This window comes from Herpailurus yagouaroundi, unplaced genomic scaffold (genome assembly GCF_014898765.1).
Source record: "Herpailurus yagouaroundi ecotype Mexico unplaced genomic scaffold, PumYag 67793, whole genome shotgun sequence".
NCBI classification, from domain to species: Eukaryota; Metazoa; Chordata; class Mammalia; order Carnivora; family Felidae; genus Herpailurus; species Herpailurus yagouaroundi.
The window spans coordinates 15,193,119-15,207,015 of NW_024420586.1; the positions used below are offsets into that span (position 1 = coordinate 15,193,119).

The 13,897-nt window shown below is 37.7% G+C and overlaps 2 protein-coding genes across 2 annotated transcripts in view; one reads left to right on the top strand and one right to left on the bottom strand.

The window, feature by feature from the left end:
* The window catches only part of PRRG1 (proline rich and Gla domain 1), a 275,430-nt gene that overhangs the window by 40,786 nt on the left and 220,747 nt on the right, over positions 1–13,897 (top strand). The gene's annotated exons all lie outside the window — the stretch shown is intronic.
* Positions 5,826–7,421, bottom strand: LOC121026145 (protein FAM47E-like). Its single transcript, XM_040469008.1, has one exon. The coding sequence runs from the start codon at positions 7,406–7,408 to the stop codon at positions 6,179–6,181; it is 1,230 nt and encodes a 409-aa protein (XP_040324942.1). The 5' UTR covers positions 7,409–7,421; the 3' UTR covers positions 5,826–6,178.

Here is a 13,897-nt window from a genome sequence, read left to right on the forward strand (position 1 = left end):
ATATATATATATATATAAATATATTAGAAGCCATGGAGTAGAATTAAATCGGCACTAGTAGAAAACAGATTATTGATTATTCTGCATTTTCCGATACATAATACGAAGTGATTTGGGAAATATTTTGCTAACTATTAGAAAATAAGGCAAGATTTTAAGTTTTCATCCCTTAATATGTTGTCTGTAATGAGCACATGAATCTTGAGAATTTATATTATTAAAGATCTATATTCTCAGTGTACTGCTGCATCACTTAAGTGTACATAGGTACAGAACAAATGCAATAAGCATTTCTTATTCCTTTCATTGGAGGTGGTGAAAGATATAAGGTTCTATGTCAAATAGACCTCAGTTGAAAGCCTGGCTCCATGCCTTCCCAGCTATATGAACTTGATAATAGTGATGTATGCATCAGAAAAAATGGTACTAATGATATGAAATAGTATTAGTGATTAGTGATAGTATAGTGAATTAGGTGATTCATTTAAGATGATGCTAATATTACACTTAGCTAATTGGTTGCAATCAATACATGGTAGCTATTATTTTAGGAACTAGACTCACCCTGATAAAGCAGTATACTAATTATATGAAAGCTCACTTAATTTTTTAATTTTTAATTTTAGATTCTTCTGTTATAATTCTGGAAGGCTAATAGTTTTTGTCTAATTCTGTTCCTTTTCTAATTTAAATAGTCACTGAAATCTCTTTATGTTATTTCTAAGGGAAAGGTTAGCAGGTAATGCATTTTTAAAATGTGAATAGCTTTTTGGGATGCCTGGGTGGCTCAGTCAGTTAAGCATCCAACTTGAGCTCAGGTCATGATCTCACAGTTTGTGGGTTCGAGCCTGGAGTCAAGCTCTATGCTGACAGCTCAGATCCTGGAGCCTGCTTCAGATTCTGTGTCTCCCTCTCTCTCTGCCCCTCCCTTGTTCATGCTCTGTCTCTCTCTCTCAAAAATAAATAAACATTATAAAAATAAAAAATAAAATGCCCATTACCTAAATCAATCTACTATCAAATTTAATGCCATCCCTACTAAAATACAAACAGCATTTTTCATAGAACTAGAACAAGTAATCCTAAAATTGGTAAGGAACCACAAAAGACCCAAAGTAGCCAAACACAAGTTTGCATTCCTATCAAGAGTGCAAGTGTGCAAGTTTCTCCACACTCTCACCTACAACGTTTCTTTCTTCTCTTGTTGATTTTAGCCATTCTTACAGGTATAATGTGGTATCTCATTGTAGTTTTGATATGCACTTCGCTGATGATCATTGATGTTGAACATTTTATTTAAGTTTATTTATTTTGAGGGGGGCGGGGCAGAGGGAGAGGAGAGCGAGAATCCCAAGCAGGCTCTGCACTGCCAGTGAGTAGCCTGACGTGGGGCTCAATCCCATGAACTGCTGAAATCAAGAGCTAGACCACCTACGATCAGCTAGAAATAAAGAAGGGTATGGGGCTCATAGCAACCAGCACATGGATCTTGGTGGACTGTGTATCTGATGGCAGTGGTACCTGATCAGAGCATAGCCAGCAGTTTTGCCCATCTGTGGAGTGAGGACATTGGCCTTCTCTGGCCAGGAAGCACATCAGCAGTTCTACCTAGATTTGGTCCCCAGCCAGCATTCCAGTCTAGCCATAGAGCCCATCTTATGGCCCTACCCAGGCAGAGTGGCAAGCCAGCAACCCTATCCAACTGCAGAGCATAGCCTTTGAGCTTGCCCAACCAGGAAGCCCCTTCAGTGACCCTGTAAAGTCTTGGAAAGCACCCTATTTACCTTCTTGGCTGTGGAGCCCAGCATACAGTCCTGATTAATGGCTGAGCGCAGCTTGCAGCCTTGCCCAGGCAGGGAGCCCATTCAGCAGCAACTGTTCAGCCTTAGAGCACAGCCAGTGGTCTGCCCAATCACAAATCCTTGTCTGCTTCCTTGTCTAAAATGGGAGTACAAGCGGCAGTACCACCCAATAAGGGAACACAGCCAGTGACGCTACTTGACTGGAGATACTTGCAGAGTTTAGCCATGATCCCACCTGGCCATGGAGATCAGCTAGAAGTAAAACTGTTACTATTTGAATATGACATGATAATATATATGGAAAATATATGTATGTATATATCATAAATATTCCACACAAAAAACTGTTAGAACTAATAAATGGATTCAGTAAAGTTGCAGGATACAAAATTAATATACAGAAGTCTTTTGCATTTCTATACACTAATAACAAACTACCAGAGAAATCAAGACAACAATCCCATTTACAATTGGATCAAATAGAATAAAATACCTAGGTATAAATTTAACCAAGGAGGGAAAATATCTGTACACTGCAAACTATAAGACATTGATGAAAGAAATTGAAGAAGATATAAATAAATGCTCATGAAGTAGAAGAATTAATACTATTAAAGTGCCCATTCTACCCAATGCAATCTACATATTGAGTGCAACCCTTATCAGCATTCCAAGGACATTTTTCAAAGAACTAGAACAATAATTCTAAAATTTGTATGGAACTCAAAACTCCCTGAATAGCTAAAACAATCTTGAGGAAGAAGAACAAAGCTGAAGTATCACAATCCTAGATTTCAAACTATACTACAAAGCTATAGTTATCAAAACAGTATGGTACTGGCACAAAAATAGACAAACAGATCAATGAAATAGAATAGAGGGCCCAGAACTAAACTCACACATATGTGATCAATTGATTTACAACAAAGGAGGCAAGAATATACAACAGGGAAAAACAGTCTCTTCAATAAATAGTGTTGGGAAAACTGGACAGCTACATGCAAAAAAAAAAAAAAAAACTGAACCACTCTCTTATACCATATACAAAAATCAAGTCAAAATGAATTAAGGACTTGAAAGTAAGTCCTGAAACCACAAAACTTTTGGAATAAAATATAGTTGGTAAGCTCCTTGACATCAGTCTTAGTGACATCTGTGAGGGGGAGGGTGTGACTCCAAAGGCAAGAGAAACAAAAGCAAAATTAAACAAATGTGACTACATCAAACTAAAAAGTTTTTGTGCAGCGAAGGAAACCATTAGCAAAATGAAGAGGCAACCTACTGAAAGGGAGAAGATATTTGCAAATCATATATCTGCTAAGGGGTTAATATCAAAAATGTATAAGGAACTCATACAACTCAATAGCAAAAAAAATCTGAATAAAAATGGGCAAATGATCTGAACAGACATTTATCCAGGAAGACATACAGATTGCCCAACAGATGCATGAAAAGATGCTCAACATCACTAATTATTAGGGAAATGCAAATCAAAGCCATAATGAGATACCACCTCATACTTTTCAGAATGGCTATTATCAAAAAGATAAGAAATAGCAAGTGTTGGCAAGGTTGTGGAGAAGAGGGAACCCTCATACACTTTTAATGGAAATGTAAATTGTTGTAGCCACTATGGAAAACAGTATGATAGTTCCACAAAAACAATAAATATAGAAGTACCATATGATCCAGCAATTCCACTCCTGGGTATCAGGTATCTATCCGAAGGAAATGAAAATACTAATTTGAAAAGGTGTATGCACCCCTATGTTTATTGCATTATTATTTATAATAGCCAAGATATGGAAATAACCTAAGTGTCCATCAATAGATGAGTGGGTAAAGAAGATATGGTATATATGTACAACAAAATACTGCTCAGCCGTAAAAAAGAATGTATCTTGCCATTTGCAACATGGGTAGAACTTGAGTGTATTATGCTAAGTGACATAAGTCAGACAGAAAAAGACAAATACCACATGATTTCACTTACATGTGGAATCTAAAAAACAAAATTCAGGGTCATAGATATGCAGAACAGATTGGAGATTGCCAGAGGTGACAGGGGTTGGGAGGATGTAAAATGGGTGAAGGACATTAAGGTACAAACTTCTAGGTATTAAATAAATAAGTCCTGGGAATGTAATGTACAGCATGGGGAGTATAGTCAATAATATTATATTATCTGTGTAAAGTAACAGATTATAACTAGACTTACTATCGTGACCATATTGCAATGTAGACAAATGTCAAGTCACTGTATTGTACACGTAAAACTAATAAAATATTGTGTGTCAGTTAAACCTCAGTAAAAAAAATACACACATTTGTAATCTCTGGGATTCAGGAACAGGCAGATCTTACTGTAATTCTCTTTTATAAGTAAAGGAGAGTAAACATTATAAAGAACACCTATATGTTTGACGCTAATATATAAGCATGTGTGCATGTATTTGTACTCAAGAAAGTAATTTTCTTTTCTATATATATAAAAAAAGGAGCTAATGCCAAGATTTGAATGGATAGTCTTTGTGACTTTGAATGGTCTTTGTGTGTCAAGAATGTTAATAAGAGTAGTCACAGAGAGGAAGACAGTAATTTAGACACTAAGAAACCTTAATGAAAAAGGAAGTAAGTGAAAGGAGAGTAGTTGATTGCAATAAGGATATGAGTGGATGATACAACCTGAGGGCTTGTGTTCCCATCTTACAAAGATGAAATATATACCTATACTTCCATATACAGATGGATTCTTTCATTATTAGAAACAGAAGTGTGCTTTAGATCCGTGCTACAAATATTTCTAGATACAGATTTACTTGTCCCATCCAGTTTTACCTGTTGTTTTGGACCTATAAAGAAGTTGCTCGATGTCTTATTTTAAATGTATGAGTGAATTTTAAATTGCTATTCACAAGATGCAAAGATTAATTTCACTTGAATAGAGGGGCGCCTGAGTGGCTCAGTCATTTAAACCTCCAACTCTTGGGGTGCCTGGGTGGCGCAGTCGGTTAATCGTCCGACTTCAGCCAGGTCACGATCTCGCGGTCCGTGAGTTTGAGCCCCGCGTCGGGCTCTGGGCTGATGGCTCAGAGCCTGGAGCCTGTTTCCGATTCTGTGTCTCCCTCTCTCTCTGCCCCTCCCCCGTTCATGTTCTGTCTCTCTCTGTCCCAAAAATAAAAAATAAACGTTGAAAAAAAATAATAAACCTCCAACTCTTGATTTCAATTCAGGTCACAATCTCATGATTCTTGAGTTCGAGCCCCACATTGGCCTCTGCAAGTTATTGTAGAGCCTGCTTGGGATTCTCTCTCTCCTTCTCTCTCTGTCCCTCCCTGGCTTGCACACTGTCTCTCTCAAAATAAATACACATTCAAAAAATTTTTCACTTGAATAGATATGTGAGGATATTTGACTCTGCGGTGTAGTTTTGCACACACAGATCTGTGCACACTAGATTTGCCATGAACTTGAAGCTCCCTACTATTCTGCATCCATGTCACATGATATGGAAACATTCTTTCATGGTGAATTTTTATGAACATGTTGAAAATTTTTAAATATATTCATTTGGAAGGTATGATAAAAAACAGCATTACTAAAGTTTTACCTATAATTTTGATGAATGTTTTAAATTGTTTTTCTAACATTTATTTATTTTTTGAGAGACAGAGAGAGCACAAGCAGGGGAGGGTCAGAAAGAGAGAGGGAGACACAGAATCTGAAGCAGGCCCCAGGCTCTGAGCTGTCAGCACAGAGCCCAATGTGGGGCTCAAACTCATGAACTGCAAGATCATGACCTGAGCTGAAGTTGGACACTTTAACTGACTGAGCCACCCAGGCACCCCTTTATGAACAGTTTTCAATCTAGTCTGGGGACTTGATGCAATCCTGACAAGTGAGATAACAACTTTAGTGTAAATGAAGCTAACATTATTTTGGCTGTGAATTTTAAGTTTTGCTTAACAAAATAATTGTCGTAATTATTTCCTTACAGTTTTAATATAAATGAAACTATACAAGTCTCTTTTACTTGGCACATTTATTTTGAAATTCCTTTCATATTGTAGTTGACATAACTAGGTTATTTTGTTAAGTAATTCTTTTATAGTTTTATTTTTACAAATGATATAATGATCTAATATTCGCCATGCTATAAAAATGTAAGAAGAGTATATATGAATATTGATTTCATAGTTAAAAAAATATTGATGAACCCAAGCAGAAGGTCATTGAGGAATCTTTATAGACATTAGGTGTTAAATTGACAGATGTGGAATCAAAATTGCACATGCACAGTGGAATACTCATCATGAATTCTAGTTGATGTTAGAATGAAAGAGAAATCACAAAGTAAGCAGTAAGTAGAAAAATGTTTAAACATCTTCATATGGATCTTCTTCTACATTTGAGTACATTTTCATTACTCGTTCTATAGGAGTCTTAACAGAATCATAGCTCCATCCCTTCCTGGTAAACAACTTCTCAAGGAAGCCTGGCATCCTGTAGCCCTTGAGTTGAATGAAATCTTTAAAGGCAATTGTTCCATAAAGATCTTCAATAATATCCTTTTCAGGAACTTTCTTTTCAAAACTACCATCTTGACCTTCAAGTAAGACCTTGGGGTCAATCAAAGGTTCATCATTTATTAGCTTTTCCCACAACTTGGGCTTCAGGCACCATGCTCCATACCTCATTTTCACCCAATTGGGTTTATAAGGATTCTCTGGTGGCTGGAGTTTCTTCTCCCAATCTTTATCCTGTAAGGAGAATCTTATGGCCTCCGTCTCATCTAGCCCCTTCCTGTTCTTTAGATCCATAGGAACCTGGTTTACTTTCTTCAGGCAGACCAGTTTACGGGTTAGTTTGCACTCATAGCCAAGGTCAGATGGTTTCATGATGAACTCTTCAATGCCCAAGTCTTCTAAAGTAGCAACCCATTTGCAGAATTTACAAACATCTCTTGGTACTTTTCTTTGAAGAGGAGGAATTTTGAGCAAATCATCTGTGCTTGATTTCTTTTCTTCAGGAGGCACTTTGTCTGGATGTGACCCACGAGTCTTCTTGGGAAGTTCAACTTTGGCAGGACATTTCTCACAACGCTTTGTGGGAGACTTCCTTCTTTTCTCAGTGTTCTTACAAGAAGCCCAAGTGGTCTCCAGCTTCCTGTCAGGATCCAGCACTTCCAGCACCTTTAGTAAAAGGTCTGCAGGTAGATCTTTCTCCAAATCTGGGTAGAGAGCCAAGGGATGCTCAGTCAGTTGGGCCTCAATGTCCTCTAAGAATGCCTTCCGTGCTAGCTGGGCTGGTGAGAGAGTAGAAAACAGGTCTGCTTCATTGGTCAGCTTTTTATGACTCTTTGTTGGGGCAGGTTGGGGAACTCTGTGAGTAATCCCAGGGAGAAAGCCCTCCTTAGGTCTGCGAGTGATCAGACCTTTACAAGGTGGACACCCCCTTCTGAAGTCATCCAGCCCCTCTTTCACAAATATCCACCTCCGGCTGTCCAGGGAGGTGGGGAACTTCAGAAGCTGCTTCTTGTGATTTGCAAAACACTTGGAAGGTAATTTGTCCTTGTACCAGGGCTTGCAGTTCATGCCCAGGGGCATTGGTTCCAGTGGCCCTGGGGCTAACAACCACTTCTTGTTCTCCATGGTACCTCTAGCCCCCAGGCGACTGCCAGCTTTAGTGGTTTGTTTTCCAGTTGCTAGGAGACTTCGTAGCCAGGCGCCCCCAGATTCTTCCCAGAGGGGGGTCCACGCAGTTGCCTCCTGGCAACCAGCTTTCTCCTGGGATGGGTGCCGAAACTTCATTCCTTTTTGTTGAAGGGTACTATTCCGTTACGTGGGCGTACTCCACACTTTAATAATCCATTCGCCTTTTAATGGGCCTGTGGGTTAATTCCAATTTGAGGGTATTACAAATAAAGCTGCTGCAAATATTTGTGTTCATATCTTTGTACATCATTTCATTTCTCCTGGGTAAACTTTAGCAGAGAGGAATAGCAGAAGCATATGATGGGTGTTTGTTTAACATTTTAGGAAACCACCTAACTTTCCCCAAGGGGATGTTTAATATTCCTTCCAATAGTGTATGAGAATTGCTCTTCGTCCACATGGTGCCCAATACTTGGTATGATTAGCCATGTTAATTTTGGCTATTCTGATAGGTGTATAGTGGTATCTCACTGTGCTTTTAATTTGCATTTCCCTAATGACTATCTGTTCATGTGCCTAGTTGCCATTTATCTCTCCTGTGGTGAAGTGTCTGTTCAAATTTTTTACACATTTTTAAATTGTATTGCTATATATCATTGAGTTATGAGTTCTTTGTGCATTCTGAATGTAAGTCCTTTATCAAATATATGATTTGTAAATTTTTCTCTCAATTTTTTCTCTATACCTATGGCATACATTTTCATTGTCTTAACTGTTTTTCAAAGAGCAGAGTTTTGACATTTGATGAGGTCCAATGTATCAGTTTATTTTTTTATGGATTGTTCTTTTTGTATTGTATCCAAGAAAACTTTCCCTATGCAAAGGTCATAAAGGTGGTTTTCATTCTGCTAAGTTTTATAATCTTAGGTTTTACATTTAGATCTGTCCTCTACTTAAATTTAGGTTTTTTAGGTGATGCAAAATATGGATCCAAGTTTTTATTTTTTTATTTTTATTTTTTGCCTGTGGATATCCCATAGTTCCAGAATTTTTTTAAGAATCTTTTTTTTTTTTAAAGTTTATTTATTTGGGGGGAGACAGAGAGAGAGAGTGCACACACATTGGCCTGAACAGGTTAGGGACCTGCAGGTTAGAGAGAAAGAGACAAAATTCCAAACAAGCTCCATGCCATTAGTGCAGAGCCTGATGTGGGGCTCAAACCCACAAACTGTGAGACCATGACCTGAGCTGAGAGCAAGAGTTGGATGCTTAAGTGACTGAGCCACCAGAATTTTTTTTTTTTTTTTTTTGAAAGAGAAGCTTTTCTCCACTGAATTACGTTTGTAATTTGGTAGGTGTAAGTTGTTCATATTGCTGTGAGTTCATTTCTGGACACTTTGCTGCTTCACTGCTTTCTCTGTATACCAATTCCACACTGTGCTGATTACCTTGTATTTTATAAGTCTAAAAATAAGACTGTATTCGTCCTTCAAGTTCGTTCTTCTTATGCGAAGTTGTTTTGACTATTCTAGGTCTTTTGAATTTCTATAGGAATTTTAGAATCAGTTTGTCAGTGTCTATAAAAAAACCTGTTGGGATTTTGATTAGAATTTGGTGGAATCAATAAATCAATTTTGATATCTAATATTGAGTTTCCTGACCCATGAAAAAAGTCCATCTCTCCATTTACATGTATTCTTTCATTTATCTTAGCAATATTTTGTACTTGTCAGTGCATAGTTCTTTCACATCTTTTTTCTCTAAGTTTTCCTTAATATTTTATGTTTTTTGATACTACTGTAACTAGTATTATAATTTTTAGTCACCATGTTCATTATTACTATATACAAAAATAATTTATTTTTGTGTATTGATCTTGTATCATGCAACTTTTGTAAAGTGACATCAATTCTAGTAGCTTTTTTTAAAGTTTATTTTTTTGTTTTGAGAGAGAGAGAGAATATGCAGGAAGAGCAGAGAAAGAGGGAAAGAGAGATAAGCCTAAGCAGGCTCTGCACTAACAGTGCAGAACTCATGAACCATGAGATCATGACCTGAGCCAAAACCAAGAGTCAGATGCTTAACCCCACAGAGCCACTTGGGCACCCCATCTAGTAGCTTTTTTCTTTTTCTTTTTTGTAAAGTCCATTGAATTTTCTACATTGAGAATCATGTCATCTCTTAATAAAGATAGTTTCACTTCTTCCTTTCCAGTCAGAAAAAACTTTTTCCTGGCCTTATTGCACTGGCTAGAACCTACTTATATTGATTATTCATTTTTGAGAGACAGAGAGAGAGAGACAGATATGAGTGGAGGAGGGGCAGAGAGAGAGGGAGAACAGAATCTGAAACAGGCTCCAGACTCTGAGATGTCAGCACAGAGCCCAACCTGGGTCTTGAACTCACAGACCGTGAGATCATGACTTGATCCAAAGTTGGGCACTTTACCAACTGAGCCACCCAGGTGCCCCAATTTTTATATTATTTCTGATCTTAGGGGGAAAGCCATTAAATGTGATGCTAGCTTTAGGTTTTTTGTACGTATTGTTTTCCAGTTTAAGTTCCTTTTTATTCCTAGAGGTCTGAGGCCTAGTGACAAATGCTTTGTTTCAGATATGTGGATTGTGTCAAATGTTTTTTCTGCACCCATTGAGATGTTCATACAGCTTTTACTTTCTAAAGTAAAGTTTGCTAAAATAATAAATAACAGGGGCGCCTGGGTGGCTCAGTCTGTTGGGCGTCCGACTTCGGCTCAGGTCATGATCTCACAGTTCGTGAGTTCAAGCCCCGCTTCGGGCTCTGTGCTGACAGCTCAGAGCTTGGAGACTGTTTCGGATTCTGTGTCTCCCTCTCTCTCTGACCTTCCCCCATTCATGCTCTGTCTCTGTCTCAAAAATGAGTAAATGTTAGAAAAAAATTAAAGAAATAAATAAATAACAGTGATTTCCGTGTGGCTTGAAATTTTCTTTGTGGGAAGATTTTTTTCTTAATTGCAAATTCAGCTTCTCTAATAGCTATAGGGATATTTAGGTTATCTGATTTTTCTTGAAGGAGTTTTAGTTTGTATATTTCAAGCAATATGTTTGTTTTATTTATATTGTCAAAATTATTGTCATAAAGTATCCATACTATTTCCTTATTGTCTTTTAGTATCTGTGGAATCTATGGTAATGTCACCTCTTCCATTGTTGATTTTTGTAGTTTGTATCTTCTTTTTTCCTTTCCTTCCTAATCAGACTGGGTACAGAATAAGACAATTTATTGACCTTCTTAAATAAAGTTTTTAATTTCATTGACTTTTCCCATTATTTTTTGTTTTCTTTTTGATTGGTTTCTTCTCCCGACTTTGGTCTGTTGTTTTGTCACCCTTAATGGTCTGTTCATGGCAATCTACAATGCTTTTTCCAGCATGAACCTCAAAACTCTTCCAGCGTCTACTCATTACCCAATTCCAAAGCTACTTCCATACTTTTAGGTATTTGTTACAGCAGCAACTTACTTCTTGGTACCAATGTCTTAGTCCTTTCAGGTTGCTGTAACAGAACATACTGCACTGGGTGGCTTATACACAACAGAAATCTATTTCTCACAGTTCTCGAAGCTGGGAAGTCCAAGTTCAGGATACAGGCAGATTAAGTATCTGGTAAGAATCAACTTCCTGGTTCATAGACACCCATCTTTCCTGTGTCCTCACGTGGCATAAAGACTTAAGAATCTCTCTAAAGCCTCTTTTATAAGGACATTAATCCCATTCATGAGTGCCCCACCCTCAAGACTTAATCACCTCCCAAAGGTCTTATGCCCAAATACCATTATATTGGAGATTAAGTTTCCACATATAAGTTTGGGTGAGACATAGTTAACCTGCAGCGTGTGGACATTCATTAAATTTTATATATTTTATAACCTCCACACTACTTTTTGAATTACTTTGGCTTAAAGACTATATCACTCTTAAATAGATTTTAACATAAAAATATTTACCAGGGCTCCTGGGTGGCTCAGTTGGTTAAGCGTCTGACTCTTGGTTTTGGCTCAGGTCATGGTCTCGTAGTTAGGGAGATCAAGCCCTACATCATACTCTGCACTAGAGGCATGGAGCCCACTTGGGATTCTCTCTCTCCCCGGCCCCTCTCTCCCTGTCCCTCCCTCACTCTCACTTGCTCTCTGTCTCTTTATCTCTCAAAATAAATAAACATTTTAAAAGTATTTACCCATGTAATGGTCAGCTTCATTGTTCTTTACTCCTTGCTTTAGATCAATATATCTATTGTATCATTTTCCTTCAGGGAAAACAAAAATATAGTGTACCATATGTCTGCTGGTGAAGAAATTGTTCTTTTCTTATGTGCTTGAATTTTTTCTTATTTTGCCTTGTTTTTTTTTTAAGATTTTTTTAATGTTTACTTATTTATTTGGGGGGAGGGGCAAATAAATGTTTATTTATTTGGGGGGAGGGGCTCAGCATGGAGCCCAACATAGGGCTCCCATCTCACAACCATGAGATCACCTGAGCCAAGAGTATCAAGAGTTGGATACTTACTCAACTGACCCACCCAGGTGCCCCATTTCAGAGATATTTTTAAAGATGTATTTTCTGTGTATAGAATTCTGGGATGATAGGTTTTTTCTTTCAGTACTTAAAAAAAAGACAGCTCCATTGTTTTCTCATTTGCATTGTTTTGGACAACAGGTATAAAGTCACTCTGATTTTGGTTTGTACATAATGTGTCTTTTTCCCGCCTCTGGCTACTTTCAAGATGTTTTCTTTATCATTGTTTTTGAGCAAATTGATTATTATGTGCCATGATATCATTTTTTTGTATTTCTTGTGGTTGTGACTTGTTGAACATCCTGAATTTGTGTGTTTATAGTTTCCATCAAATTTGCAGGGAAATTGCCCTAATTTCTCCAGATGTGTTTTCTGCCTTGCTTTTTTCTTCTCTGTAGATTCCAATATTCCACATATTATATTACTTGAAGTTTCATACAACTCACTGATGCTGTGCTCATTTAAATGTTGTGTTTTTTTTTCCTTTGTGATGCATTTCAGATCATTTCTCTTGCTAGGTCTTAATGTACAGTAATCTTTTTTTCTGTAATATCTGATCTGTCATGAATGCCTTACAATATAGCTTCCATCTTACACTTTGAAATTCTTATCTCTAGAAGTTTGGTTTAGTTTGTTTTTTCATGTCTCTACTTAATTTTTTGAAAATTAGAAATACAGACATTAAAACTGTTTTAAGGTCTTTTCCTGATAATTTTAACATCTGTATCAATTTTGGGTTGGTTTTGATTGACTGGTTCATCTCTTAATTATAGAAGCATGTTACTGCCTCTTCCACTCTAGTAATTGCTGGATGCCAAAAATAATAAAATTTACCCAGGTGGGTGCTGGATTGTTTTGTAATTATGTAAATATTTTTGAAACTTGTTTCTATAAGCTGTTAAATTGCTTGGAAATGGTCTGATCATTTTGGGTTCTTTTTCAGATTTAATAGGCAGAAACAGAGCAGTGCTCAATCTATGGCAAATTATTACCTACTCTTCCATGTACACAACTAGTGCCTGTGAATATTGAGGCTTTCCAGTCTCGCTGGCAGGAACAGTCACTATCCTAGGCCTGGTATACATGCCAGGCATTGTTACTTATAATCTTTTTAGGTAATTCATTTCCTGGCATTAGGTAACTTCCTCATGAGCATGAGCAGATCAATAATCAGTTGAACAATTAGGATGGGGGTGGGGTTGGGGTCTGAAAGTTTCTGAAGTTTTCTCTCTGCGTAAAATTCTACTTTCTGGTCTTAAAAAGTCTACCCATTTTGTTCCCCAATGTCTCTTAGCTTAATCTCTTAAATTTAGAGTGAATGTTGGCCTCTGCCTAGACTCCCCCTCCCTGAACCATGGCCTAGAAATCTATTAAGTAATCTGGGGTAACCATAGGGCTCATCTCATTTGTTTTCCATCTCTCAGGGACGGATCTCTACTGCCTAATGTCCAGTGTCTTACAAACTATTGTCTTATATTTCTGCACCCCTCCCCTTTTTTTTTGGTTGTTTCAACAGGTAAATCTAGACCCATTTTCTCTATCTTGGCCAGAGGAAATTTTTTCTTTCTTTCTTTCTTTCTTTCTTTCTTTCTTTCTTTCTTTCTTTCTTTCTTTCTTTCTGCTTTGTCTCCATGAATTTGGGAAGCTGCCCTCTCAAAAGTTACCCAAAGAATTCTTAACCATCAAATACCTTATCATATTCTTATCACTGATCTTAATCATTAAAAATTGTGGATCGGGGCACCTGGGTGGCGCAGTCGGTTAGGCGTCCGACTTCAGCCAGGTCACGATCTCGCAGTCCGTGAGTTCGAGCCCCGCGTCAGGCTCTGGGCTGACGGCTCAGAGCCTGGAGCCTGTTTCCGATTCTGTGTCTCCCTCTCTCTCTGCCC